The sequence below is a fragment of the Nyctereutes procyonoides genome, unplaced genomic scaffold (assembly GCF_905146905.1).
Source record: "Nyctereutes procyonoides isolate TBG_1078 unplaced genomic scaffold, NYPRO_anot_genome, whole genome shotgun sequence".
Classification (NCBI taxonomy): domain Eukaryota; kingdom Metazoa; phylum Chordata; class Mammalia; order Carnivora; family Canidae; genus Nyctereutes; species Nyctereutes procyonoides.
The window spans coordinates 73,456,099-73,481,915 of NW_026575146.1; the positions used below are offsets into that span (position 1 = coordinate 73,456,099).

Below are 25,817 nucleotides of genomic sequence, written 5' to 3' on the forward strand. Positions count from 1 at the left end.
TAAAATAACCCCCTGCCCCTATCACCGTTCAGTCTCCCCCCGCGAGGCCGCAGCCGCCAGATCCAGGGGTGCCCACCAGCGCCCCCCAAATCCCACCTCCCCCCCAAAAAAATTCCTCCTCCCTCCCCCCCCACCAGCTCCCGTGCGGTTGTGGCCCCTTTAACAGGAGACTGACAGACGGCTCCGAGTGGCCAATGGGAGGCGTCGTCGGAGCCGGCCGGTGGCTAAACCCCGCCTCCGCACGGACCGGGAGGGGTCGCGCGGGCGGAGAGCGGAAGGCGGGGCTCGAGGCGCGCCGGCCAATAAGCGCGCGGCGTGCGGCGGCTGGGGCGGGAGGCGGAGCCCGGCAGGGGGATGATGTCACCTGGAGCTAGTGGCGCGCGGCGTGGAATGCGAGTTGCGACCCCGGATCCCGGAGGTGGCGCGCGCCGGCCCTAGCGCCGCACGGGACGCGAGGGCTGGACCAGCGATGAGGTGGGAGTAAGGCGGGGGCGGCTCCCGGAGGCACGCGCTCAGGTTGGAAGGTGGGGTGAATGCCGGGTCTACGAGTGCACCTTGTTCTGCACCCCCTGCGCCCACCTCAGGAACTGCACGCGGCACTCCCACCCCCCACGCTGATGATAGTAGGGCCTGCAGGGCTCCCCTGGCGAACGAAGCTAATGGTTCGCTCCACCCCGCCCACACAGAGGCCGCCCACCGGCTCTGCAGCTTCTCAGGTCTCCTCCGTCAGACCAACCACAGAAGGGGCTTGGCCTTCGCCCTCAGTCTCTCTTAAGGGCAGGGGGCGTTGTCTCCGGTTATGACCTCGCCCTCGGACCCAGAGAAGGTCCCAGCCTCCGCCTTGACTTATGCTTCGGAAGCCGGCCAGCCTCCACCGTCAGATCTTGAGGGGAAGTCTCTACCTTTGCTCCCAGACTCAAAAGGGTTTCTTCCGGGCCTGTTCTAGACTTCAGCTTCTCTCCCTCCCCCACAGCTCAAGACACTCTAACCCCAGAATGCAGGACAGACACGCAGACAATCAGTGAGGGTCAAAGATCTTTAAATAAGGAGCCGGTGACAATAAATACTGTACAGGGGAGGGGGTGAGGGTGAGGGTCCAGATCTGTGGTTTCAGCCTCGAGACTCCAAGGACCTGCAAAGAGGGTGAAGAGAAGGGAGCCAAGCTCAGGGGAGGGGGCCTGGGGAAGCATGGGAGAGAGCTAGGACTGGGGTTTCAGAGCCAAGGGCCCAGGGAAGTGGACTGAGGGATTCCAGAGAGGAGGTTGCAGATCTTGGGATGACGGTGAGCTAGGAGTCCCCAGGGGATTTAGCCAGACTGGCTTGTGAGAACCTGGGTCAGGGTTCAATGGGCAGAACCCCAGGGAGAGGAGCTAGGGCAGGGGGTGGCCATCGAGGTCCCAGAAATCACTGGCCCAGTTTGGGACTCTGGGGATAAGAGAGGAAATGGAGGCCCCAGGGCATGGTCGCAAAGGGCTCACGAGTAGCTCTGGTGCTGCTGGCGCCGGCGGGCAGAGCGCATCTTCTCAAAGCGGGCCTCCATCTCCTCTAGCACGCGGGGTGTGTAACGCACCACCAGCTTCACCGAGCCTTGGGCTGCCTTCAGCAGCTCCACTGCCTTCTCGTGCTGCTCACCCTCCACACTCTGTGGGGCAGTGCACAGACACCTGGGCCTGGGGCCTACACCCACACCCAGCCCAACCCTGGAAATGGGACCTACTGTTGGTGAGTCTGGTACCAGCCTGAGTTGTCAAGGCCTCGTGTCCTCATGGGAGAGTCGTTAATTCTTGGCTCAGTGTCCTCCCTCAAAACCTTCCACATTCTTCATGGTAGGGACAAGCCCTAACTGCCCTCTCTAAGACAGACCTCCAGGTCCATGTTTACCCGCTCTGTCCCCAAAGCCTGCTAATCCTCAGCCCCTTTCCTCTTACTGACTCCCTACCCTGTCCTCACCATCCTGATCCCAGCTTAGACCTCATCCTTTCTCCGGTGGACTTTCACTTCGCCTCCGCCCTAGAACTTCTGGCTTCCAGTCTCTGCCTTCAGTCCATCCCCTAGAGAGTCCCAAAGCGATCCTTCTATACTTCCAAGCGGAGCCTATCCTTCTCCTATTCATGGCCTCCACATCACTCCCCAATCCCCAACCCTTGAGACAAAGTCCAAGCTTCTCAGGCTGTGACTGAGGCCCCAACTACTGATCCAGTTGTGCTTTCATCTATTTCTAAACTACAGTGATTTTAATTAACTATGTGCTCCAGTCCTTCCCCCAGACTAAGCCCTTTCTGTTCAGCTGGGAGGAATATAGAGTCACAGTCCCTACCTGCAACATCCTTAGCTGGTAATACTCTATCTTATTTGCCTGGAGAACTCCTCCTCATCCTTCAAAACCCAACTCAAATGTTCCTTTCTCTGCAAAAACTCCCCTGATCTATACTGGTCTGGGCCCAAATGTGTCTCCCACAGTGCTTTGTGCCTCATTATTATCTCCCCAGATTAGGACTATTCCAGTCAATCTCCTTCACCAAAAAGGGAGTCTTTGAATACAGCAGCTGAGGCCAACTTCTCTCCAGGTCTGTAGCAGTGCCCAGCACAAGGCCAGACAAAGAGGCAGTACTCAATGGTTGAATGTTGAATGAATGTCAAAAGCAGGGACTGTGCTACCTTGAATACACTGTGAGCCCAGCCCCAGGCCCCACTCACCACACCATTCACTGACAGCAGCTGGTCCCCACGTTTCAGGCCTCCATGGCGGTCAGCCACGCCTCCAGGGATGACGCGGGAGATGTAGATGGGGGAGTTCTGCTCCTTGCCCCCCATGATGTTAAAGCCCAGGCCCTCATCGGTCTTGGGCAGCTCCACTACCCTGGGATGTGCATGGCCCTCACTGGCTGTGAAGGCTGCCACTGTGGCCTGCAAGAGAGAAGGCACTGACAGGTGAGGGCCCCTCCATGGTGGGCAGGTGGGGAAGAGGGGAGGATCTGGGACAGAGAGAGCCAGCGATTGGGGGACTACTTTCCCCACACAGGCGACACTTGCCACAGTTCAATGCAAGCTCACACTGTAACAAGTCTCTCTGAATTCCCTTTGGAAATTTCAGACATGTCAAAGAGAATGTCTCCATTTGGTGTGAGTGTGTTGAATATTCAACACTTGCCAATCTCGATGTTTAGTAGAGAAAAACAAAGCCTGGAAAGAGCCAAGAGCCTCTAGGAAGCAGCAAGAAACAGCATACAACTTATAGTTTAATAAGATTTCGGTGTTCCATACTATTTCATTGTATAAGTGATAATTAAAAGGTATCTTCTTGTCAGGCTTCGGTACTAGTTTCCATTTGAAGTTGCTAAAGATGCCTTTATATGACATCTAAGTACAACATATGAGATTATTTAAAATATCAGTAAATAAGAGCAACGGTGGTACACAGATTTGGCAAAAATCATGAAGGAAGAAACAGGCATGAGTGACTTTAGGAAGTTACTAAGCTAAGACCACGCAGTTCAGTGGATACGAGTGACGGGGTGGGGGGCGCCTACCTTGGCTGTGGCGTGGGCCCGGACCTCAGCACTGCCGGTGATGTCCAGCGTGTCGTAGAGCTGCTCATACACCTGGTGAAGACGCAGCAGCATCAGGGAACCACCAGCCCCCTCCTCCCTTCCACACCAGAGTTCAGGCCCGCAGACCCTCCCATCCAAGGGCTGGCCCCGCCCCCCGGAGCCCGAGGAAACTACAACTCCCGGAGAACCCCGGAGCTGAAGCGCGGGCCCCCCAAGGCGGGCCGCCCCCGGCGCTGCTGGGAGGCGTAGTCCCTGGGCTCCCTGGACGGCGGCCGCCCGCTTGTGCCCTGGCGCCGCGCCGCTCTCACCTCCCGGATGGCCGAGCAGAAGCGGCTCTGCAGGACTCGCTGGAGGGCCTGCAGCTTCTGCGGGGGCAGCTCCCCGCTGCGCTGGAGCCGCTCGAGGAGCTCCACCGCCCGGGACACGTCTGCGGGGCGGGGGCGGGGCGCACAGACACAGAGTCAGAGACGCGGAGAAGCACGGAGAGATGCGGCCAGAAACCGAGTAAGGGCGAGCGCTCACAGATCCCGGGAAAGGCAGCCGAATCCCAGTCGGACACCCGCAGAGTTGCCGGCAGCAGGAGGGCCTGCGGCCGGCCACGCACCCTGCGCCCCAGGATCCCCATAGGCACACACGCAGGGCGGTGCAGTAGGCGCCCCTCCTGGGCCAGCTAAGCCCACGGGCCCTCCCACACCCACAAACCGCGGCGCCCCGCCCCGCCCACCCCCGCTCGATCTGCCCGCCCACGCCGGGGCCTGGCCGGGAAGGGGCGGGGACCGGGGTCCCGGACGCGGGCCGCGGCCGGTGGGCAGGGCCCCCTGGCGCGCTTACCCCGCTCCAGCCCCAGCGGCTCCACCAGCGCAGCCATGTCTGCGCCGCCGCCGCCGCTAGCCGCCCGCCTGCCGGGTCTCCGCGAGGAGGGCGGGGCTGCGCGAGGCCACGCCCCGGACGGCGGGCGCCCCTGCGGGGGCGCGACCAGACGTGCGCTCCGCTCCCGGCGCCGCGGCCGCCCCACCTGCTGCCACGCCTGTCTGGCTTCCCCGCGCACAGCCGCCCACGGGCTGTCCGGTTTCCTACCCCGACTCTTGCAGCTTCCCTGCCTTGACGCCATACCTGTCTCTTCCTTTTTTCCACGTTCATTGGACAAACATGTTAAACATCTGGACACCATGGTGAGCAGGGCAGACAAGCCCACTGCCTTCAGCGAACTTGAGTCTTTGGGGCAGGGGAAGTAGACAACCAACTACCGCTGGTTAAGATATTGGGAGTGAGGAGGTGGTGTTCTAGGAGGGACGCTGGCACAGAGTCCTTGGAAGGAAGATTATCGGGAGGTGGGGCGTGGATCATATTCCAGGCAGAAAGAGCCCACGGAGTAAAAACTAGAATAGTTCATGATGGTGAAAAGGTAGGCAGGATAGTTTATGCACGGCCTTGTGTGTTGGCATATGCATGATTTTGGCCTTCATGTTAACTCCTAAAAGTAAAATGTGATACTCAAATACGTATTTTAAGATCCATGTAGCCCCGCTGTGGGGACTGGATTGGAGGGCATCAACAATGGAAGCATGGGGACCAGTCATGAGACTCTCCCAGCAATCCTGGGATGGCTTGGGCCAGGATGGGCGGTCAGGAGGATAGGTGGACAGATTTGGAAATACCTGGACCTGCTTGGTGAGTAGCCGTGTTCATTAGTTGGAGGCAAGATAACCTACTACCAAAAGGACCCAGAACTGGGTCCCAAAAACTCACATTTCAAAGTTGGGAAGAAGACAAAGAATGGCCAGGTTGGGAGAACCGTTAAGAGAGTGCGGTTAAAAAAAAAAAAAGTAGCCAGTGGTATCAGATACCAAAGAAATGCAGGAAATGTACACAAAACTATAGAGAAGTCTGCTGCCCATCCATCCGCACAATCAGCTGGCTGGGGATATGGAATTCTGAAAAGGAATTTTGCTGAGAGGACTGGAGCAGGTTTGTCTATCCTTCTCCTTCATAGTATTTTTTTCTCTCATTTTAACAACAAAAATAAGTTTAAAGTGAAAACAAAATCAAGTAACACAGAGGGCTAATACTGAGAAGCACCAGCCCCTGTCCTAATTCTCCCCACTGCAAGAGGCAACAACTTACAGATGTTTAGTCCTGCTAGTTGTTTGTGTATCTAAGGAACCTATTTCTCAATTTATCAATTTTAGATGTTAGTAATGCATTACATATTGATTTTCTGCTCTTACCACCTTTCCACTGTCTTCCCATGGTAGTTTTATGCTACCAGTTTTTAGGGCAATCAATAAAGTGCTCCCATTAAGTCTAAGTACTTACTGCTTACTAAAAGAGCCCAAGCAGTGTTCTGTGATTACATTGCCTTTCCTGAGCCCCTTCTGTTTTCTCCTGTGATGTCAATCTGCTTTTCTTTCACGATATTCTCAATTTTTCAAACTTTCCGTCACAACACATTATACGTCTTTTTTAGCCAGGTTTACTGAGAAATAATTGACATGCATCACTGTAGAAGTCTAAGGTGTGCATACAGCATGAAGATTTATGTATATTGTGAAATGATGAATGCCATCAGTTCAGTGACTAAACCTTTTTTATCCTGAAACTCCTTGGAAACTTGCCCTCTGACTCCAGCCTGGACCAAGTCCTCTCCAGAAACTGCCATCCTGGGACTTTCCTCCACTGCTCTGAATTAGATCCAGTTTCCTCTCCTTTAAATCTGTTTTGGGGGCACCTGAGTGGCTGAGTGGTTGAGCATCTGCCTTTGGCTCAGGTCATGATCCAGAGTCCTGGGATCAAGTCCGGCATTGGGCTCCCTGCAGGGAGCCTGCTTCTCCCTCTCCCTATGTCTCTCATGAATAAATAAAATCATAAATAAATAGATAATAAATCCCTTGTTTTGGTGACATATATCCTGTTAACTTCCTTAAAGGATTGTGAGATTTCTTACTTTCAAGAATGTTTTGTCCCTTGGGACACCTGGATGGCTCAGTGGTTGAGCATCTGCCTTTGGCTCAGGGCGTGATCCTGGGATCCAGGATCCAGTCCCACATTGGGCTTCCTGCATGGAGCCCGCTTCTCCCTCTGCCTATGTCTCTACCTCTCTCCCTCTCTCTCTCTCATGAATAAATAAATAAAATCTTTAAAAAAAAAAGTTTTGTCTCCCCCTCCAACCCCACCCCAGCACCTCTTATGTGTTATAACAGGGACGTTTTGGGTTATGTAGTATGTGATTAACTGCAAAATGCACCTACATTCTTTTTCTTGTTTTCAGTTCTAAAGTTTCCATTTGATTTTTACTTTTAAAGATTGCAGACCTGGTAAAGCTCTCCATCCTTTCCTCGTTTGTGAATGTATAGTTATTTCACTAATAACTCCCCATATCAGAATGTCCAGCTCTCTTGGCTAGTTTTCCCTTGGCTTTCATCAATTCAAGTTTTCTTTCTAGAATGCCTAAGGATTTTTGAATAGATGCTGAGCCATCCCAGGAGCTCAGTCTGTTTCACTTGTGGCCTTCCTCCAATATGGTGGAACTCTGGGGATCTCCAGCATGGCCACTACCCCTACAGGGTGTGAACCCCAACCTGCTTCCCCCAGAACTGCAAGGCTGCTGCCACCTCAGTAGTCTCTGGCTACTGCTTTCTGATGAGTCCTTTGGAGGGCCTTGCACGGACAAGCAAGGTAGCAGCTGGCAAATGCCTTGAAGGAAAATTGCACATACATCTGGGGGCTTGGTGCCCATCTGGAAATTCTGCCCTCAAGTCCAAGCTATGCAGTCCATCCTGTGTGAATTCAGCCCAGTGGACTGCCACTTTTGAGTCCATCCCCCCAACACTAAACTAGCAAATGCCCTCAAGGAAAAAGGGGCAGTATATATGAATTTCACCTGTGTGCTCTCCTTTTCTTAGGCATCAGACACCCTCAAGCCAAGCTATCCAGTGTCTTCAACAAGCTGCTTTTACAGATTTTGTCTAGTCTTTATGTAAATAGCCTGTGCCACACTAGTCCAAAACACTTATTCACAATTACGGAAGTTCAGGTGCAGTATCCTGGTACCTATGACGATATACTAGAGGTATCAACTTCTTTTTTACTCCCAAAGTTCTTCCTTCCAGGACCAGGTGTCCATCTAGCTTGTGGTCTCCTGCTGCCGAATTTTCTCAATTGGCTGTCATCTTTGTATGTTTATGAAGACTGAGGCAGTTAAAAAGCATCATCCTTGGGCTAGATTTAATAGACAGGCTGTCTTTGGGTTATCAGGCGAAGTTTGCCTTTAGACTTAGAAACTTCTCAAAGACAAAAATAGGTCCCAAAATTGCCTAGGCTGAAAATGCCCAATTCCTAGGCATCCTGAGTGCTGAAATGCAGGGCAACTGTTCCGGGCAGATTGTGGAGTCAGCTACGTTTATTGTACTTGCAGTTGTCTCGAGCCCCCCTGGGGTTCTGCAAAGCTGACTGGCTTCCTTCTCAAGCAGCCACCACACTTAAGGGTTGTCACCATCACCTTATCTGATCGTCTGTAAATGGCTGCCATCTCCTCTGCTGACAGAACCTCTCCTATTTCTTGTTAATCTTCCACTGTCACTGGCAAGTATGAAGATACTCACGGTCAACTTCCTATCATGAATCGCAGGCCCTTTGCCCCTCCTGCAGATGTTCTGCAGCCTGTGCTCCTACTTCATCTCCTCAGCCCTTTCCCCACTCTACAACTCAGCTTCCCTTTCAAACAAACTTGCAGCTTCCACCAATCAAGTGTCTAGAGCCCTATCCAGCCACCAAGACCTGAGTAGGGATGGCGCCCCAGGGAATGTATGGAAGATGTTTAAAAAAAAAAAAAATCACAAAAGGATCAAAAACCCTAACAGAAGGAACCCTCAGAGCACCTCCTTATTCCATTTTAACGTCTGGCATAGTCCGGGTAGCCCCAGCCTTAGGTCACAAAGCCCAAGTTCTCAGCAGGCCCAGGACACAACCAAAGTAGAGCTATCAACAGTCAGGTGATGACCTTCTGAGGAAGGCAAAGAGCAGTGAAAAAGAAACCAAGGTGCTCATTATCAACAGGAAATTAATTTTATTTTTAAATCCAAGGGGCCAGAACAAATAAGGAGACTCCTACCCTTGGCTGGCAAACTTAGGTGGTGGCCAAGAAGATTGGGGGAGAGGATGACAGCAAATGGGTGGGTAGGAACACGTCCAAATAAAACAGTGGGGGAGGCCCTCTTCACTCTGGTGCAGCCTCCATCAAATACCCGTTCTCTGGAGCAAGATACCCATCACCTCCCTCAGACTCCATGTACATGTCTCGGCTTTCGTTGCCCAGACCCTCCAGCCCGTTGTCCTGGCCACCACCACCCCCACCTCGGGCCTCATCCCTGCCCCGTTCACCACCCCGCTCCCCCCGCTTGTGCTCGCGATCCCGGTCTCGATCGCGGTCCCGACGCCGCTCTCGCTCGCTCCGGTGGCTCCGACGTCGTTCCCGGTCACGATCCCGACCCTTCTCCTCTGGACCATCAGGGCCATCAGGACCCAGCTCCCCAGGAGGCCCATCGTCAGGGGGCGCATCACCGGCCTCAGAGGGCTCCGCCATGTCACCGCCACCGCCGCCGCCACGCAGCTCCTCCTTGCGCTCGCGCTCCCGTCGTGCCCGTTCTCGGCTCCGGCTACTTCGCCGCTTCCGTTCCCGGTCCTTGTCCTTGCTCCGCTCCCTGGAGCGCCTCCGCTCCTCCTTGTCGCGACTCCGTGAGCGCCGCCGCCGGTCCCGAGAGCGGGAGCGTCGCCGTTCTCGCTCCTTGTCTCGCTCGCGGCTTCGTTCCCTGCGCTCCCGCTCACGGTCCCGGTCCCGGTCCCTGTGGGGAAGCGGGGAGGGGCCGGGCCTGGATGAGGTGGGCAGAGGTTTGCGGCAGGGTTCCCCATGTGACCACCCCCAGCCCAGGAAACCAGCTGCCTAATCTTACCTCTCATCGTAGCGGGAAGTATCGTCCCGGCCTGAATGCCGGATGTTCACGTCAGCCCCGCCTCTTCTGGTTCCGCCTAGGCCGCCACCTGGGGTGGGGGCAGGCGAGAGAGGGTCAGTCGGGGTAGCTGGCTTAGAGAAGGGAAGCGCTTAGGGAAGGGAAACGAGGGGCACCAAACAGCAAAGGAAAGGACTGCAACCACCTCTGCGAGGTGCACTTTTAACAGGACAACCGTGCTTCAAAGACACATGAAGACCGTCACCAAGCGCCCAATGGGAAACACCTGCAAGTTCACACTTGAACTTGCACTACAAAGCGCAGATCCCTAACTGCTAGGTACCACAGAGTGGCCCAAACCCTTTCCCCTCAGCTGCCTCCTGCCACCAACCAAAGCCACTGACCTTTTTTTTTTAAGACTTTGAGACAGAGCCAGCATGAGGGGTGGGAGTGTGTGGAGGGGCAAAAGATGGGGACAAGCAGACTCCCCACTGAGCAGGGAGCTCAACTCCAGGACACAGAGATCATGACCTGAGCCGAAGGCTGACTCCTGACTGTGCCACCCAGGCACGCCAAGCCAATAAACTTTCTAACAGAAAATGTGATCTGCCTCAAAACCTCCAATGGTTTCCCAATGCTCACCTTTCAAACCAGGAGCCTCTGGTTCTTTACATTCTGGGCTATTCTCAATCTCTTTTCCGCCCTAGTTTGGGGGATCATTTATCTCTTTCTCTAGAATCTTACCTTCCTGTGGAGTGAACTTGTTCATCCTTTATGTGTCAGCCCATACATCACTTTTTTTTTTAATTTTTTATTTATTTATGACAGTCACAGAGAGAGAGAGAGAGAGGCAAAGACACAGGCAGAGGGAGAAGCAGGCTCCATGCACCGGGAGCCCGACATGGGATTCGATCCCATGTCTCCAGGATCGCGCCCCGGGCCAAAGACAGGCGCCAAACCACTGCACCACCCAGGGACCCCTACATCACTTCTTCAGGAAGCCTTCCCTGACCTACCAGATTAAGCTGTTCTCCACTATATACTCACAGCCCACATACATTTCCTTCCTGAACCTTTAAGGGGGAGCTTCACATTTCCTACATCTGTGTGAGTTGAGCAATGCCTGCCTCTCCCAGCAGCCTGTGACGCACTGTCAAAGTCGGACTACATCTGGCTCTGCTCGCTGTAACCAGCGTGTGGTATAGCACCCAGAATATAAAAGTCTATGTACTGTCATCAAATAACTGACTGAACAACTATAAGAGGAAACAAAGGACTCCTTCCTTCTTCAGATGAGAAAACAAAGACAGTCGCTTATCCACAGAGACTTGGCAACGAAGGTGCAGAACTGGAATAGGACTGCCGGCTGACTCCAGAACTTGGCCCTTTCGTGCACCCTTCTGCACCACACTAACCAGAAGAAAGCTTCAGTGAGGCAGGCCCGAGTTCCATATAAGGAAATGACTTTTCGTAGTGCTGGTGAAAAAGGAGAAAGGCTGCTTGGAGAGCAGACATTCTAACCAGGACAGGCAACTGATCAGGCATCTGGAACATTACACGTATGGCAAACAGACCATGTCTTCAACATTCAGGTCATGATCCAACTATGGAACCCATCTTCAATTTGATGGGTTGGAACCAACACATTAAAAAAAAAAAAAGTAAAATACTAGTATACACTGCCCGTAGGAAAGATAATTACTATTCATAAAACTTCTGTTTTGGATACTTTTCCACAGATATATACTGGGTCAGGATGTAGTGAGTACTGCTATGCCAAAGTCTGAATGCCAAATGAACTACAAGATTCTGGGATTCCAGGATTCTACAACAGAAAATAGCAGACTATGAAAAACTCACTCCACCCTCAAGAAATGAGGGCGATAAGAACCTATTACTGTTCCAAGACTCGGCAGGTGACTGTGTGGTTTACGCTGCACAGGCAAGTCCAGGGTGACCATCTTTCTTGGAGAACTGTCACTCACCCCTGCAGGAGTAGGTCCTTAACATGCATGTTTAGATGGCAGGACAGCAGCCCCAGGTCCAGGCCCAATGAAGAGCCACTCAGATCCAACCCCCCGGAAGTATAGAGACTCACCAAGACTAGGTGTAGCACTCATGGGATCAGTGCAAGGAAACACAGAAGAGACCAGTCTGCACAGATAGCAGACAAGGTGGAAGCAAGCTGCTGCGATGCCAAAGGTGGCTCCTGACAGGCTTAAGATCTAGCTACCAGGTCCTCGAGGCCCACTGGCATCACACATCTCTGGCCTCCAAAGGACCTCCAGGATTATCTATCAATAAGGCTCCCTTTATGTTTTATTTTTTTTTTTATTTTATTATTTATTTATGATAGTCACAGAGAGAGACGGGGGGGGGGGGGGGGCAGAGACACAGGCAGAGGGAGAAGCAGGCTCCATGCACCGGGAGCCCGACGTGGGATTCGATCCCGGGTCTCCAGGATCGCGCCCTGGGCCAAAGGCAGGCGCCAAACCGCTGCGCCACCCAGGGATCCCCCTTTATGTTTTAAAAACCTCAAATGTATTTCCGATATTTACAACCAAACTGATTTTGACACAGTAACAATCAGAGAGAGACACAGGCCATCCGTCTTGCTCCTGACTAAAAATGTGGTACATAGCTGGTAATCAAAGAATAAACAAATGAGGGGATCCCTGGGTGGCTCAGTGGTTTAGCGCCTGCCTTTGGCCCAGGGCATGATCCTGGAGTCTGGGGACCGAGTCCCACATCGGGCTCCCTGCATGGAGCCTGCTTCTCCCTCTGCCTGTGTCTCTGCCTCTCTGTGTGTCTCATGAATAAATAAAAATCTTAAAAAAAAAAAAACAAAAACAAAAACAAATGAGCAAGAGTCAAAAATAAGTAGATGAGAGAGTGACATTTACAAGCCCCGTCACATGCCAAGCTAGGCATCTAGGCATTTGGTATGCTGAGCTCAGTGAACTCTTGAGGTTAGCCCCAATTTCTACGATAAGGAAAATGAAGCAGGGAAATCCACTAACTAGTAAGTACACAGGCTGACATTTGATCCCACACTCGCCTCTCCAGACAGTGCTCCCACTCCTAATCAGTAAACCAGAATGAGAAGTCAGCCACCAGGAACGATAATGATGGTGACAAGAGAAGAGGAGCTGGAGGGAGCAAGGGAGGACGTGATGAGCGGCCAGGCAAGCAAAAAGGAGAAGGGAAGACAGCAAGCAGCAGAGGATGCATAAGAGAGTACAGGCCCACCAAGGCTCAGCCTGGGCAGGAAGTGCTCACCTAGCCGCCGGGGCCGCCAGCCCTTCACAGTTCGGCCCCTCTCCACGTCCACAAGGACTCTCCGGCCATCAATCTTCTTGCCGTCTGCGTGCTTGTAAGCGGCTGCAACAGATGCGGGGAGGGGGAAGGGGGAGGAGTCCCCAGAGGGTCCTCTAGTCAGGACAGTGCCCAGCTCTGCAGCATCCCCACCCTCACGTCCCCATCAACACTGTGCACACAAACTGTGCGTGCACGCGCGCACACACACACACACACGCACACCAGCCAGCCAGTCAAAACTGATAGCCAGACCAACCCTCTCCCAAACCAGGAGGGGCCTGCTCCATCTCGGCACCTGTGTATCATCCCCCAATCACGGTTGTGGGGAGCAAGACGACCCAACCACCCTCTCCTGGGCTCCCAGGCCCTTCCCTACTCCCATTCGACGGAGCAGCCCCCTCCTGCCCAGGCGGCCAAAGTTGCTGCAAAGAAACTGGAGGTTAACTTAAGGCTGGACTCTGCTGTGGGGGAGGGCTCCTCCACAACCCCAGGCATGCACCCTAAAACATCATGCTGGGGAAGGAGGCCCAGCTGGGCCGCTCTGCACCCCAGTTCACACCGGTTTTCCTTTTTGCTTTTTGTTTTTTGTTTTTTTTTTGGGGGGGGGGCGGGGTGAGCGTGGGGAGAACAGACATCAGAACAGAAAATGAACCAGAAAAGGGTGGGAGAAATCTTTAGGAGATGACAGGGAGCAGAAGGGTGGGTTATGGTGCTCCCAGGGGGCCTGGAGGGGCCCCCCTACAGCAGCTAGGGCAGAGGGAAAGTGGAGGAAGGTATGGGAGGCGTGCGGTGCTACTGACAATTCCTGCCTTACCTGAGCCGACTGACTGCCACCCAATCCCAGCCCCCATTCCATCTCTCCCTCCACACCCCCAGCTCAACACAAGCTGGGCTGGGAGGCCAACCCCAGCCGGAGCCTCTTGGGAAGGGTGAGGAGTAGAGGGGGAGATTCAGGAAGAGGCATATTCCTGCTCTTGGGCAGGGCACAGCGATGGGCAGGCCCGATCCCAGGCCTGTCTCCCATGGGGCATCAGGAGGGCAAAAAAAGTCCGTTTCCCACCCCCAGCCCTGGCCTAGGGGGTTGTCCTCAACCAACCACAATACCCTGCCCCGCCCCAGCCCTCTCCCCCCCAAATAACAACCAGAGGAAGAGAAAAAGGTGCCATTTACCGATGCCGGCCTTGCGGGTGTCCAAACCGAGCGGGATGGGGGGGGCTCGGCAACTCCTGGGGGCCTGGCGAGGAGGCGGGCTTCCCGGGGGGGGACACGGGACCGCTTACCTGGAGCCCCCAAGCTTACCTGAGCACGCGCACAGACCCCACACCCACCACCATAGGGTCAGCTAAAGCTACAGGGAAGGGAAATGGGGGGGTTCTAGGGAGCCACAGAGAGGGAGAGGAACCACATCTCCTGCACCACCTGGAGACAGGCAGAGGCAGTGGTGGACCCCAAAGAAACCTCACGGAGGCCTTGAAAGAGGGGGAGACAAGGATTAACATCAAGTCTAGAAGCTGGTAATGCCCTGGGACTAGCTTGTTGAATTTAAAAAGAAAGCTGGGGAGGCCTTAGCAAAACTGTCGGCCGTCACCTTTCCCAGTAAAGTCCACACTGAACTAGGCACACGCCCCACCCTCCTCGCAGCATGTGGAAGGACTTCTCCACTTTGGATTCCACACTCCCTCCCACCACCTGCCACTCAAAGGCTGGCACATAAGGGACAGCCTGGGGGTGGGGGGTCCAGGAGATGGAGTGCTGCCCATGATCTGGAGGAGGGGCCACTTGGCCCCCCAAACCCAGAGGAGGGTATTGGGGGAAAGGGATTTAAGGACCGGGAGCACAGTCAAGCAAAGGAACCCTGCTCTGGTTCAATGTCCCAAACCCCAGAAGAGGCCCAACCCAGGAGTACCAACAAAGAAATCATGTGACATGTGTACTTCTAGGCTTCTCTTTCTCTCCCTCTCTTAGGTCTCTAGACAGTGGAAGGGTCCTAAGTAAAATCTACAACCCCGTCAGCTATTTGCAGCCTGTCACTCAATCCCTCCCTCACCCCAATCCCCAATTCCATGCACTCTGCAGAGCCGCTGGGCACCACAGCCCTCTTGGTAGGCCTCAACCATGATAAGGCAGACAGAAAATGGGCACAGCAACCCGAGTCTAGCAACCAAAAAGATTCTCCAGGGCCACCACAGTGACAGCCCCACAGAAGCATGGGGGCAGGCAGCAAAGGGTTGAAGGGTTCCACACGAAGCCCTCACCCTCGTGCATCCTGTTTCAGTATTCCTGTAACCTTGCCGCTGACATCGTGAAGCCAGGTAAGTCAGGGGTGGGGCAGAGCCCAGTTGGAGAGGCCAGCAGCCTTTCCCATCAGGGTTCATCCTTTCCTTCCTGGGATCAGCAAGATTATCAGAGAGCATATGTGGATTGGGGGGAAGGGGTGGCAGAAGGGACAAGGGGCACCCAAACCAGGAAAGGGCTGTGGGTGCGGGAAGGCTGAGGGGGCGACTGGGGATGGGAAGAGGGACGCCTCACTGCTCCTGAGCTGCCTGGCTAAGCTGGGCTGGTGTGCGGTGCTGAGTGATCTTACCCATGATACAAACCCTTATACCAACCATACACTGAGGTGTTGTAAGGGGAGCGTAAGCATCAGCTGCAAGCCAGCTGCGTGGTGGCTGCAGTGACAATAAGAACAGTCAATTAATACGGCGGCCCCTGGACACGCCGCAGCCCTGCCCGCCCCCACCCACCCATCCCTGCCCATGTGGACGCCGCCGCAGCCTCAAAGGGGGCTTTGGAGATGGGGGGGCAGGCGCTGAACACGCCTACCAACCCACTGCCCGATGAGGAACAGGGTGGGGGGCCAGGGGTGGGGAGGCAGAGGGTCGGGTGGCCCAGCCCCAGCTTTGCTGGGGGGGAAGAGAGGGCAGGTTCAAAGGCCAGTCCTCATTCCAACCTGGACGCCCCCAATTCTGGTAGGGGGAATGGGGAGAGGCTCCCCGAACATCCGACCCCTTCCCCCCACCTCCAGCTGGCCCCAGCCCCCACCCAGTTCCCTCCTTGCCCCTGAGGTTCAACGTGTGACACTTACCTCCCCAGGTTCACACACACACACACGTTGTGGGGGGTTTTGGTTTTTGTTTTTTAAAAAACATGTATATATAAAAAAAAAAAGATATATCAGAAACAGAGGGAGGAGGAGAAGAGACATCGCTAATGTCAGGTTTGGCAGGGTGGGGGGTGGGGACAGACGACGGGAAGGGGCTGGGCAGCATAGAGAGAGAGGGTCAGAGGGCAGGGCTCAGGCCGGAGGTACTCACAATGCATGTCTCGCTCATGTTCATACTCGATGAAGGCATAGCCGCGGGGCTTTCCTGACCGCTTACTGTAGACCATGTGTATCTGGGGGGAGGTGGGCAAAGATTAGTTCTCAGGCAAGGAAATCCCACCCACTCAATCGCAGAGCCTGCGTGCCAGGCCCTGGGCTAGCTCCTGCCAGCGACAGATGTCTCAGACCCCTCTCCCTGTCCTCAAGAGCCCAGAGTGACTAATGCTCTCATCAGCATTGTTTGTGCACAATGATCTCCAGCCATCACTACTGCCCAGAGCACTCCAGTGACTTCAATTCACTGAATTCAAGACATGTCAGTTAAACATAAAGCCTTGCTCTAAAATGAGAATCAGCACACACATTTATACTTTGTCTCTAAAGGGCCAGACAACAGATATTTTCAACTCAGAGGGCCTTACAATCTGTCCAATTACCAGACTGCCTTACACCAACAGCAGCCACAGACGATAGTGAACAAATGGGCTTGACTGGTTACCAATAAACCTTTATTTACAAATAGTTTGTAGTTTGCTGACCCATACCCTAAATCAACAAAAAAGCAGCTGTTACTTCCTAATTTTACTCCTGCTACCCAAGGTCTGCTGCACAGAAATGTAGTCAATTTGTAAATGCAGGCCACGGCTTCTGAAGCCCCAACATGATGGGATGCATCCTCAGGGCCAAGAGCCAGCCTTCTCCCTCCCTGCACCCTGTTCCAATTCAAGCAGCCCAGACCCCAGTCCACTCACTCTTTTGATGGGTCCATATACTTCGAACTCTCTCCGGAGCTTAGATTCTGTTGTGTCATAGTTCTACCAGGAGACAGATACAAAGTTAAGTGGGAGAAACAAGCTGTCCCAAAGCCCTCAGAACGTTCCAGAACTTAGCCTACTGTCCATTGTCCCAAACCCAAACTTTCACCAGCCCCGGGTTCTAGGATCCTCTGGGGCTCCAGGGGTGGGGAGCTGGGGACTCACCACTCTAGCCACAAAGAGAGTCTTGAAGGCATCACCCTGAGCATTGGGATCATTGTGAGGGTCCCCTGTGCAGGAAGAACAGAATGGCTAAGTACAAGGTGTCAACAGTCTCATTTGGCAAGACAGACACAGAAAATGGGTGGAGGCCCATTTGCTAGAAGAAAACCATTGTGACCTAGAGACCTCGGGCATGCTCCTCTCTCCAGTTTCCCTAGAGCACAGTGGCCTTTATGTGAGTAGCCAATTCAGCCTGATGGGGAAAGGGGCTAGGCAACCTCAAGCTCACTGGATAGGGCTGGCCTGAAAACACAATTTCATTTTTTTTTTTTCTGAACACAATTTCAGACCTATACATGCTACAGCTCCAGTCCCTTCTAGGGGAAGACTGGGCATCTCTGCAGAGGCAGCCTAATCACTCCAGGTGCCCAGTTTCCTCCCTCACCTGCAGGGCCACACTGCCACCCGTTGGCATAGCGTGCAACTACAGCTCACAGAGAAACCTTAGATAAAAGCTGAGGGAGGGCCTGGAGGGAAGCCAGGAGTGCCCCAGCCTCCAGCCTTGCTTTCTTCCCTTTGTACTATGGCCTCTGTGCCTCAGGAAGAAACCAAGGGCACAAGATGCTGATCAGATTCTTACTCCCGCAAGGCCACTGAGGAATAACTGTCTCCACAGACAGAAGCCGAGATCTATTACAAAACCAATTCCAGAAGTGATTCTTATGGCTCAGGCCTGGGAAGAAGTCCTTTTCACAGACTATGGCGACCCAGTCACATACAATGGCCCTTGACTCCTGCCAGGGCCCCAGTGGCACCCTGACCACCGCTCAGTGGAGGCATTTCTTCCGTGACACAGTGTCACCTTAGAATGACCTGCCATATTGTGGAGAATATGAGAAAAGAAATATTAATAATGTATTGCCCACGTGCTTAAACCAGGCACTGTGCTAGATGTGGAGAGTCCATCATTTTGCAAATGGAAACAAAACTAGCCCCTGATGCATGAAAGAAGAAAAAGCATCAGATCAGCAAAGAGGCCAAGCCCCACTCTATAGCCCAGCCTGGCCTCATGGGCCAGGGGCTCCATGATGAATACTTAGGCCCTAGCTAGCTCCTTAAGAAGACATTCTAGATATTACCAGAAGCCAGAGAAATAAAACTACAGGTCTGTTTTCTGTGAGAGGGTGACACCGCAAACCTAAATGAAGTACAAGGTGATTTTAGAGAATTTACTAAAAAGCAGAGGATGGAGCCCACATCTAAAAGAATAACTACCTGGAAACTGATGGTAGCCTTTGATGATGACGCTGTCTTTGAGCCTGCCCCTCTGGTTGTTCACCCTACTTCATCCCCCTGTGCTGTGATTTTCTGTGCCCCAGTATTTCAGCCTACACCTGGCGGCTCTCATCTATTCACCCAACAGGTACCTGTTAAGTACTAGCAAGCACCTGGAACTGTCATAAGGTGTCAGGGATTCAAGAATGAGCCAGACAAAAAAAGATCCCTGCCCTCTCAGAGAACAGACACAAATGCAGGGAGGCTGACCATGAACAAGGTAAGGGGACCGTCTAGTTCTCTCAGATGATGACAGTCCCAGGCAGAAGAGCTGTAAAGGGAAGGTCAGGAAACGCCTCACTGGTATAAGGACGTTTGACCCAAGACCTCAAAGTCTCACAGGAACAACAAGAAACACATCTGCCAACAGCAGGCAGCAGGAGTTCTACGGGTTTGCTGCCTGGGAAAAGGACGAAGGCCAAACAGCAGGGCCCTGAGCTTCCTGGTGGGCAGCATGGGGGCACCTGGCAGCACCAGGGACAAGGCGTTGAGAATCCAGTTCCTGCTCACCCAAGGGGCCCACAGGTGTGACTAAAGGTAAAAGCTACTGCAACTGAGTCAAGGGTACCCTTTATCTGAAAAGAACACATCAGCACAATGACGGTGGCAGAAAACTACAGGTGGCCAGCAGCTCACGGGTTGGCGCCATTAAATACACACCCTCATGGCACTCCACTGTGCAGGCAACTCAACTTTCAAGAAATCTTTGGCTAAAAGGATCATCGAGATAGCAACCCAGAGTGAGGACTCAAAGAACTATACTGGGCGGGGGCAGAGGAAGAGGGAACCTCGTGAGACACTTGGGATGGTGGGGAAAGCACCTCAGAACTCTCTCAGTAAGCATACTAGGCCTCAACAAGTCTTGATTTTCCTCGTCTTCTAATTAGGAGTAATGACCCCTGCCAGGCTTGGAAGCTAGAAGAAATCAGTGATGTGAAGCACACCAACTGCTTTGCAAGGGACAAGGTCCCCTCGAAGGGTTGCCATTAACTGCAACTAGGCACAGTAAGCTTCCGTAGTTGGGGAGAGAGGCTCTCAGGACATAAAATCCTTAACGTACCTGATCCATACTTTTCTTTCCTATTACACCAAAGTCCACACACTCAAGGAAGTAGAGAACAATAGAAGTCCCTAGTATCCAGCTTCAATTATCAACACTTGGCCACATTCATTTCATCTATACCCCCATCCTGCCAAAATAATTAAATCAGACCCCAGATATGCCATTTCCATCTCACAGAGACTTTTTAAGGAACCAGAATCACTTTACTACTACTGCACCTGAATATATTAACGTCAGTTCCTTTACCTGGGACCTGGTGTTCAAATACCAATTGTTTCAAAACTGGATTTTTAGAGTCAGCTCATTTAAATCTGGACCCAAACAAGCTCCACACGTATCATGTAGTTGACAGAGCTTTTGATTCTTTAATCCATACAGTCCACTCCCTGTGCCCTTTTCCCGTTATCATTTGTTGGTTAAAGAAAACTTGTAAAACTTGAGTTACAAGTTTGTTTCATGCAACTTCCCACACTCTGAATTTGGTTGACTGCACCTTTGTGGTGTTAATATATCAAGACCCGAATTCTTAAAGAGTGGAAAATAACTTCCAAGGGGACAAGTGATTTACCCAAGGCCATCAGGCTGCAAGTGGCAGAACTGGGGTTAAAAACACACATCGGTCAGACCATAAGGCCTGTGCCCTAGTAATGGAGTGAAAAGACTTCCCAGACTAACTGCTGCCGACAATTCTGTGTGCCAGGTCCTACAGGGGCAGGGACCATAATCGTAAGAAAATCCTATCTGAATCCTGCTCTCTTGGGAGCAACCGTGACCCTGCAGTGAAGAGATATTATCTTCAAATCCCTGAAGCGGACTGAAGTGACCAACCTGCAGGACGACTCAAGAGTTTTCAGCAAACAAGGGGACTTAACCTGAGCAACAAGTCATGAAAGGCTTCCTTGGAAAGTGACAGCTGAACGGGGATATGAAGGGCTGCTGCACATAAACCAAGGTATCGTCACAGATGGGGGAACAGCCTGGGCAAAAGCCCAATGACAGGAGACCATCCAACAAGAACGAAGCATAAGAGGTGGCAGCTATGGCTAGAGTGGGAGGGGAGCATGGTGTGCAACATGTCTGGAAGCGTGGGCAGAAAAGAGACTTTGGACTTTATGCCTAGAACAAAAGCAAACTGTTAGCATAAAAAGGTAGAGTTGTACTTAAAAAAAAGACCCAAAGAACTTGACAGAGACATAGATGTAGATAAACCAGTTGGTCTATTACTGTGTATGCAGGCAGGAGGGGACTTGGGTAGTGGTGAACATGGAGAGAAGGGTCAGATTTGGAACATTCAGAGAGTAACAGGGACAGGTCATGATGACAGACTGGGGAAAAGAAGGGGGAAAAAGTGTTAAAAATAAACTGGGTGGCCAACAATAAAAATCATGACTTGCAAGAGTGCATGGCTATGTTCCACTGAAGAAAACATCCAAGGAGGCCAAGGTAGTAGGAGGAGGAAATTCTGAATGTGGTTTGGACACTGAGTCTGAGATGCCTCCAAGAACAGGCAGGAAAGCAATTGTAGTGAGTCAGTACTCAGGCGGCTGTCAGCTAGGTATTCAAGTCTTTAGATGTTAGGCATCTGGGGGTCTTGCATCGTGTAGGCTGGGAGTCTGCTTGCAATCCTCTCCCTCTGCCCCTCCTCCTAGTCAAATGTAAACTCTCTCAGATTAAATATTTAAAAAAGAAAAAGAAGAAAAAGAAGATGAAGATGATATGAAGCATCTGCATAATTGCCCTGAGGAAACATGCCACTCCAGGGAATAAGGTTCAAAGAGACAGGATTCACCAGTCTCACAGGTGTAGTTTAGGAAAGCCCAAGTCTTCTGATTATAAAGGCCTTGCTCTAACAAAAAAGGACTACCTGAGATTGATGTGACCCTCTTGTGAAGTCTGGCTAATGGCTATAATGTGTTTGGTCCCGTGTTTCAATCCTTCCTGTACCTGCAAGGGATGGAAAATCCCTAGCACAAAGGTCAAGGAGTGAAAGTGGAGCCGTAACTGCTTCACTGCTTCAGCCCATGACACTAAACTGGGTTGTGATGGCCCCTCTGAGTGTTCTCTCCTGTAGGACACAGGTCCTAGGTCCTAAGGCTCCCTCTCACCAACCCAGACCCCATGCTGTACTCCTTAAATGCCTCAACCAAACACAGTGTTTGGCCAACTTTGTAAACTCAAAAAAGTGAACCATCCCACCTTCCCAAATTAGAGACCTGGGGTGGATCAGTGGGAAAGAAAAGCAAAAGGGTCTGAGGAAGAGATGGGAGAGGAAGAGAAACTTACACATTTTTAGCTCTGTCTCCACTTCCTGCTGTCGCCGTTCAATCTTTTCTCGTCTCTGTCAGGAGAAAAGTGGACAACTGAATGCAGATGGAAGTGCCCTGATGTCAGGAAACATGCTAGAAAGTGGCAAAAAAGATGTGGGGCCAAGAGGTGCAAATTATACCTTCCTCTCCATGCGTTCCTCCCGGGTTTCTGCTCGTGTCGGGGGAGGGGCATCTCGAGGGTCCTAGGAAAAAGAAGAGGTGACAGGTGGGGAGAGACAGAGAGTTGCAAGGGACACCCATCCAGAAAACATTAAGCACCTCAGCCACTCACCTCCCCCTCCCCACCCACCACACACAAGCAAACATGGGACACCTCCCAGACCAATGGACCTGGGGGAATAGCAAAGATCAAAAGCACGATCCATGAACCAATGCTGTCCTCAAACTGTTGCTGGTCTGTGACAAAAGAGGTACAGAAATAAGAACTCAGAAACTTCTATAGCAACCAAATAAAATAGCTTTATACCTGCTAAACTTAATAAAAATCTAATTCTTTATTCTATAATTTTTAAGGATACTAAGAGTCAAAATAACTTTGTATTTATCAACATCATCACTCTGCAAAAGATTAATCCTTTATCACAGGTGGAGATTGGGACCAGGGCTGAAGCCAAAGGAGCTGACAGAACAGTTCAGAAGCAGTAACTGGACACCTTCTGAGGACCAGGACAGTTCTCGAAGGGCTCACCAACCGCTCATTAAACTGTAACTACCACATGACCTGCATCATCAAGGGTGCCACGGGCCTGTAGCCATTAAATTAGTTTAATTAGCTAATAACATTTCCTAAGGACCGGTTCACCAAGGGTGGCAAATCCTACTAAAGAATCCATCAGTCTTCTGTTATCTCTCCACTAACTTCTGCTCTGCAGCTTCCTCCACCTTCAGCTGCCCTTATTTGACACCGGAACTTTCCCTTCTGACTTCTGGCTGTGTGCCAGCATTTCTCAGGTGTGCTCTGATGCACCTCCTTTTTTAGTATATGTGTTGCTGAAGCGATCACTCTGATGCACCTCTGATGCAGTTTTCCCCATTTTACAAATGAAAAGACTGAGGCCCAGAAGCCATAGTCACATATTTGTGTTTACCCTGCAATTGCAAAGCTGAAATCTTCAAGCCCATACAAACACCATCCTATTAATAACAAAACCGGTAAACATGGTAACATTGACAATTGCGACTACTTGGTGCCAAGCCCTGTGCCGAGTTTTGCAGTTAATTAATTCCCTGCCAATGTTATGAGGAAAATACTATTAATCCCTTGCAAAGATGAAGAAATCCACTAAGAGCATACACCACTTGCCCAAAGTCACACAGCTGATAAATGGTTTGTGCCAAGGACTGCCTGTCTCCAGAGCCTGAATCCTCAACTGCTAGTTACTCAATTTCCACAAAAACCCTAGGAAGAATGCATTACCAACCCCATTTAAAACAGAGGATCAAAAAAGTCCCCTAACTAAATTGCACAGTTAGAAAAAGTCTAGAAACTGGACTCCCAAATCCAGCTCCCCGGCCCCCAGAACCCAAACCACACGTCTGCTCAGTGAACTCACCTCAAATTCTCGGATGTAGGGTGCAATGCCACAGTAAGGTTGATTGTGGTGTTTTTCATGTGGCAGTTTCTCCAAGGGAGGCAGGTATGGGATAGGATCACGGGGAGCAAAGAGGGCCAGAAGGTTGGGCGGCAGGAACTGGGTCATCTTGCCAAGTCTGAGAGCAGAAGCAGGACAGCCTTATGTTAGGGTGACTGGGTAGAGATGAGGCCTCTATAATCCCTTGACTCCCAAGAAAGAGAAAGAGGAGCAAGATCTCAGCATGCAAACAGATTCTGTAAGAGCATGAATGGATTGTAAAGAAAACAAAGACTGAAAAAGTTCCTCATTAGTTAAGTCTCAAAGTCCCGAGCAAGAAGACCTGGGGCGGGGGAGGGCCGCGGGGGTGCTTAGAGGTTCCTTGGGAGCCTGCGGGGAACTCGATTCTTACGAGAGAGGTCCAAAGCAAAGGCGGCTGGGGGTCTCGCACCCCTGAAAAACAGGTTACGGGGGCGGGAGTGGCAGGAAGTCTCCAATCAAGGGAAGAGGCTCAAAAGCAACAAGCCCCTCGAGCCAGGGGCTTGTGGGTAATAGATCCAGGCCCCCCCACCGGCGAAAAGAATTGTGGGTAAGGGTCCAGGCCAGAGCGGAGGCGAGGAGAAAAAGGCAACATGCCGCAAAGGCCTGTGGGAAAGGGACCGCGGGAGAGCTGCGGGAAGAGGGCCTAGGTTCCCAGAGGACTCTGGGTAAGGGTGCAGAGAGGTGCGGTGGCGCGGGAAGGGGGCCCGGCCGCGGGGAAAAGACTGGAGCCCGCCGCAGGGGATTATGGGTAGCGGCTCCGCACCCGGTAAGGCCAGTCACACTTACCCGCCGCGCGGCGCCCTCCTCGGCCTGGCGACGGTCCGGGGGCTCGCGGCGGCTGCGGCGGCCCCTCAGCAGCAGAGGCTCCTGCTCTGACTTCGACTCTGGCGGCGTCTGCGTCCGTCTACCTCCGTCGCCCGCCCAGCGCGCGGACCAGACCGCTGCTCACGAGCCCGCGCGGCCTCGGCTCGCGACAGGGGCAAGGGGTGGGACCAGCCCCAAATCCCTCCGCCAGCCGCGCTGCGCACGCGCCGCGCGATTAAGTCCAACCCATACACAGGGACCTGGCGCCGACGCGGGTACTGCGCACGCGCCAGGTCATTTCCCCGCCCCGGGCACCTTAAACTTCTTTATTGCAGCCGCCGGCAGGCCGCAGTGCGCACGCGGGTACCGCACCAAGCAGTAACCCTTTCCACCTTGCGCTCCTGAGTCCAACTGCCTCTAAGCGCGAGACTCCTCGATGCTCCGCCTCAACACACTTCCCGGATCCTGTACGCATGCGTGTGATGTCGTGTATGATAAAATACCCCTCCGCCGCCTGGCAAAGAGTCCCTACGTGAGTGGTGTCATTACGTTGACGTCTAGCCTGTTAAATCAGTAACTGTTCATCCGGCGGCTAATGTGTGCTAGACGCTGTTTGAACTCTGAAGATACAGTACTTGAGGAAGGCAAAGTCTTTTTCTTCTTGCAGCTTACATTGTATGGGAGGAGATGATGAAGGCATTTTAAAAGAATATATTTTGGGGGATCCCTGGGTGGCTCGGCGGTTTGGCTCCTGCCTTTGGCCCAGGGCGCGATCCTGGAGTCCCGGGATCGAGTCCCGTGTCAGGCTCCCGGCATGGAGCCTGCTTCTCCTTATTCCTGTGTCTCTGCCTCTCTCTTTCTCGTAATTAATTAATTAATTAATTAATTTTGGGGACTCATGGGCGGCTCAGCGGTTGAGCGTCTGCCTTTGGCTCAGGGATTGAGTCCCACATCGGGCTCCGAGCAAGGAGCCTGCTTCTCCCTCTGCCTGTGTCTCTGCCTCTCTCTGTGTGTCTCTCATGAATAAATCAATAAAATATTTTAAAAAATAAATTTTGGACAATGGCCAGCAAAGTTGAGAATAGGGCAGGGGCACCTGGTTGACTGAGCACATAACTGGAGTTTAAGCCCCAGGTCGGGGTGGAGCCTACTTGAGAAAAACAGGACATAATAAAGGGCTTGGGCAGTGAAAGTGGGGTTATTTTAGAAAGAGAATAAAGAAGAGTTGAAATCGGATCCCACTGAAAGCTGATCTCCGTGGAAGGGAGATGTGGGCGAAGTTAACAGCAAGTGCAAAGGCCCTGGTTTAGGACGGGTGGCAGGAATCCCACGTTGCTGGCCATGAGATCTGAGAGCTGGCAGACATGTTTCTTAGGGCCCTGTAGACCTGTAAGGAGTTAAGTGTTGTAAGTTTTTTGGATAGATTCAATGGCCTGTTTAATAATAATCACGGCAGTTATTGCAAAATTTAAATTTCATGGTTCAAGAAACATGTAATATGAAAGCACATACTTTTTTTTTGAAAGCACATACTTTAAAAGTATTTTGACGTGTTCATTTTC

General features: G+C 52.3%; 2 protein-coding genes across 4 annotated transcripts; both read right to left on the bottom strand.

The window, feature by feature from the left end:
* Positions 1-1,022: 1,022 nt before the first annotated feature.
* Positions 1,023-4,493, bottom strand: LIN7B (lin-7 homolog B, crumbs cell polarity complex component). 2 transcript variants are annotated; one of them, XM_055309948.1, is made up of 6 exons: positions 4,383-4,492; positions 3,860-3,978; positions 3,531-3,602; positions 2,698-2,907; positions 1,479-1,642; positions 1,023-1,132 (listed from the first exon to the last, which is right to left on the bottom strand). In XM_055309948.1, the coding sequence occupies exons 1-6, from the start codon at positions 4,417-4,419 to the stop codon at positions 1,111-1,113; spliced, it is 624 nt and encodes a 207-aa protein (XP_055165923.1). In that variant the 5' UTR covers positions 4,420-4,492; the 3' UTR covers positions 1,023-1,110. The 2 variants fall into 2 exon arrangements, with proteins under 2 accessions (XP_055165923.1, XP_055165922.1); XM_055309947.1 differs by lacking the exon at positions 1,023-1,132 and having other exon boundaries at positions 1,501-2,907; positions 4,383-4,493.
* A 4,100-nt stretch (positions 4,494-8,593) lies between these two features.
* SNRNP70 (small nuclear ribonucleoprotein U1 subunit 70) lies at positions 8,594-24,459 on the bottom strand. Of its 2 annotated transcripts, none has more exons than XM_055310566.1 (10): positions 24,238-24,459; positions 23,392-23,548; positions 21,958-22,020; positions 21,795-21,849; positions 17,117-17,181; positions 16,889-16,951; positions 16,129-16,210; positions 12,776-12,877; positions 9,500-9,587; positions 8,594-9,391 (listed from the first exon to the last, which is right to left on the bottom strand). In XM_055310566.1, exons 2-10 carry the CDS (start codon positions 23,536-23,538, stop codon positions 8,767-8,769), a joined length of 1,290 nt encoding a protein of 429 aa, XP_055166541.1. In that variant the 5' UTR covers positions 23,539-23,548; positions 24,238-24,459; the 3' UTR covers positions 8,594-8,766. The 2 variants fall into 2 exon arrangements, with proteins under 2 accessions (XP_055166541.1, XP_055166539.1); XM_055310564.1 differs by having other exon boundaries at positions 8,594-9,418.
* Between the last annotated feature and the right edge of the window lie 1,358 nt (positions 24,460-25,817).

Coding starts and splice junctions, on each gene's coding strand:
- LIN7B (XM_055309947.1), bottom strand. CDS start 4,419: ATGGCTGCGCTGGTGGAGCCGCTGGGGCTGGAGCGGG. Junction 3,979..4,382: donor GCCGCTGGGGCTGGAGCGGG/GTAAGCGCGCCA, acceptor CCCGCCCCGCAG/ACGTGTCCCGGGCGGTGGAG. Junction 3,603..3,859: donor TCTGCTCGGCCATCCGGGAG/GTGAGAGCGGCG, acceptor CGTCTTCACCAG/GTGTATGAGCAGCTCTACGA.
- SNRNP70 (XM_055310564.1), bottom strand. CDS start 23,538: ATGACCCAGTTCCTGCCGCCCAACCTTCTGGCCCTCTTTGCTCCCCGT. Junction 17,182..21,794: donor GGAGACAGAGCTAAAAATGT/GTAAGTTTCTCT, acceptor CTTCCTGCACAG/GGGACCCTCACAATGATCCC. Junction 16,952..17,116: donor CTCTCTTTGTGGCTAGAGTG/GTGAGTCCCCAG, acceptor GTCTCCTGGTAG/AACTATGACACAACAGAATC.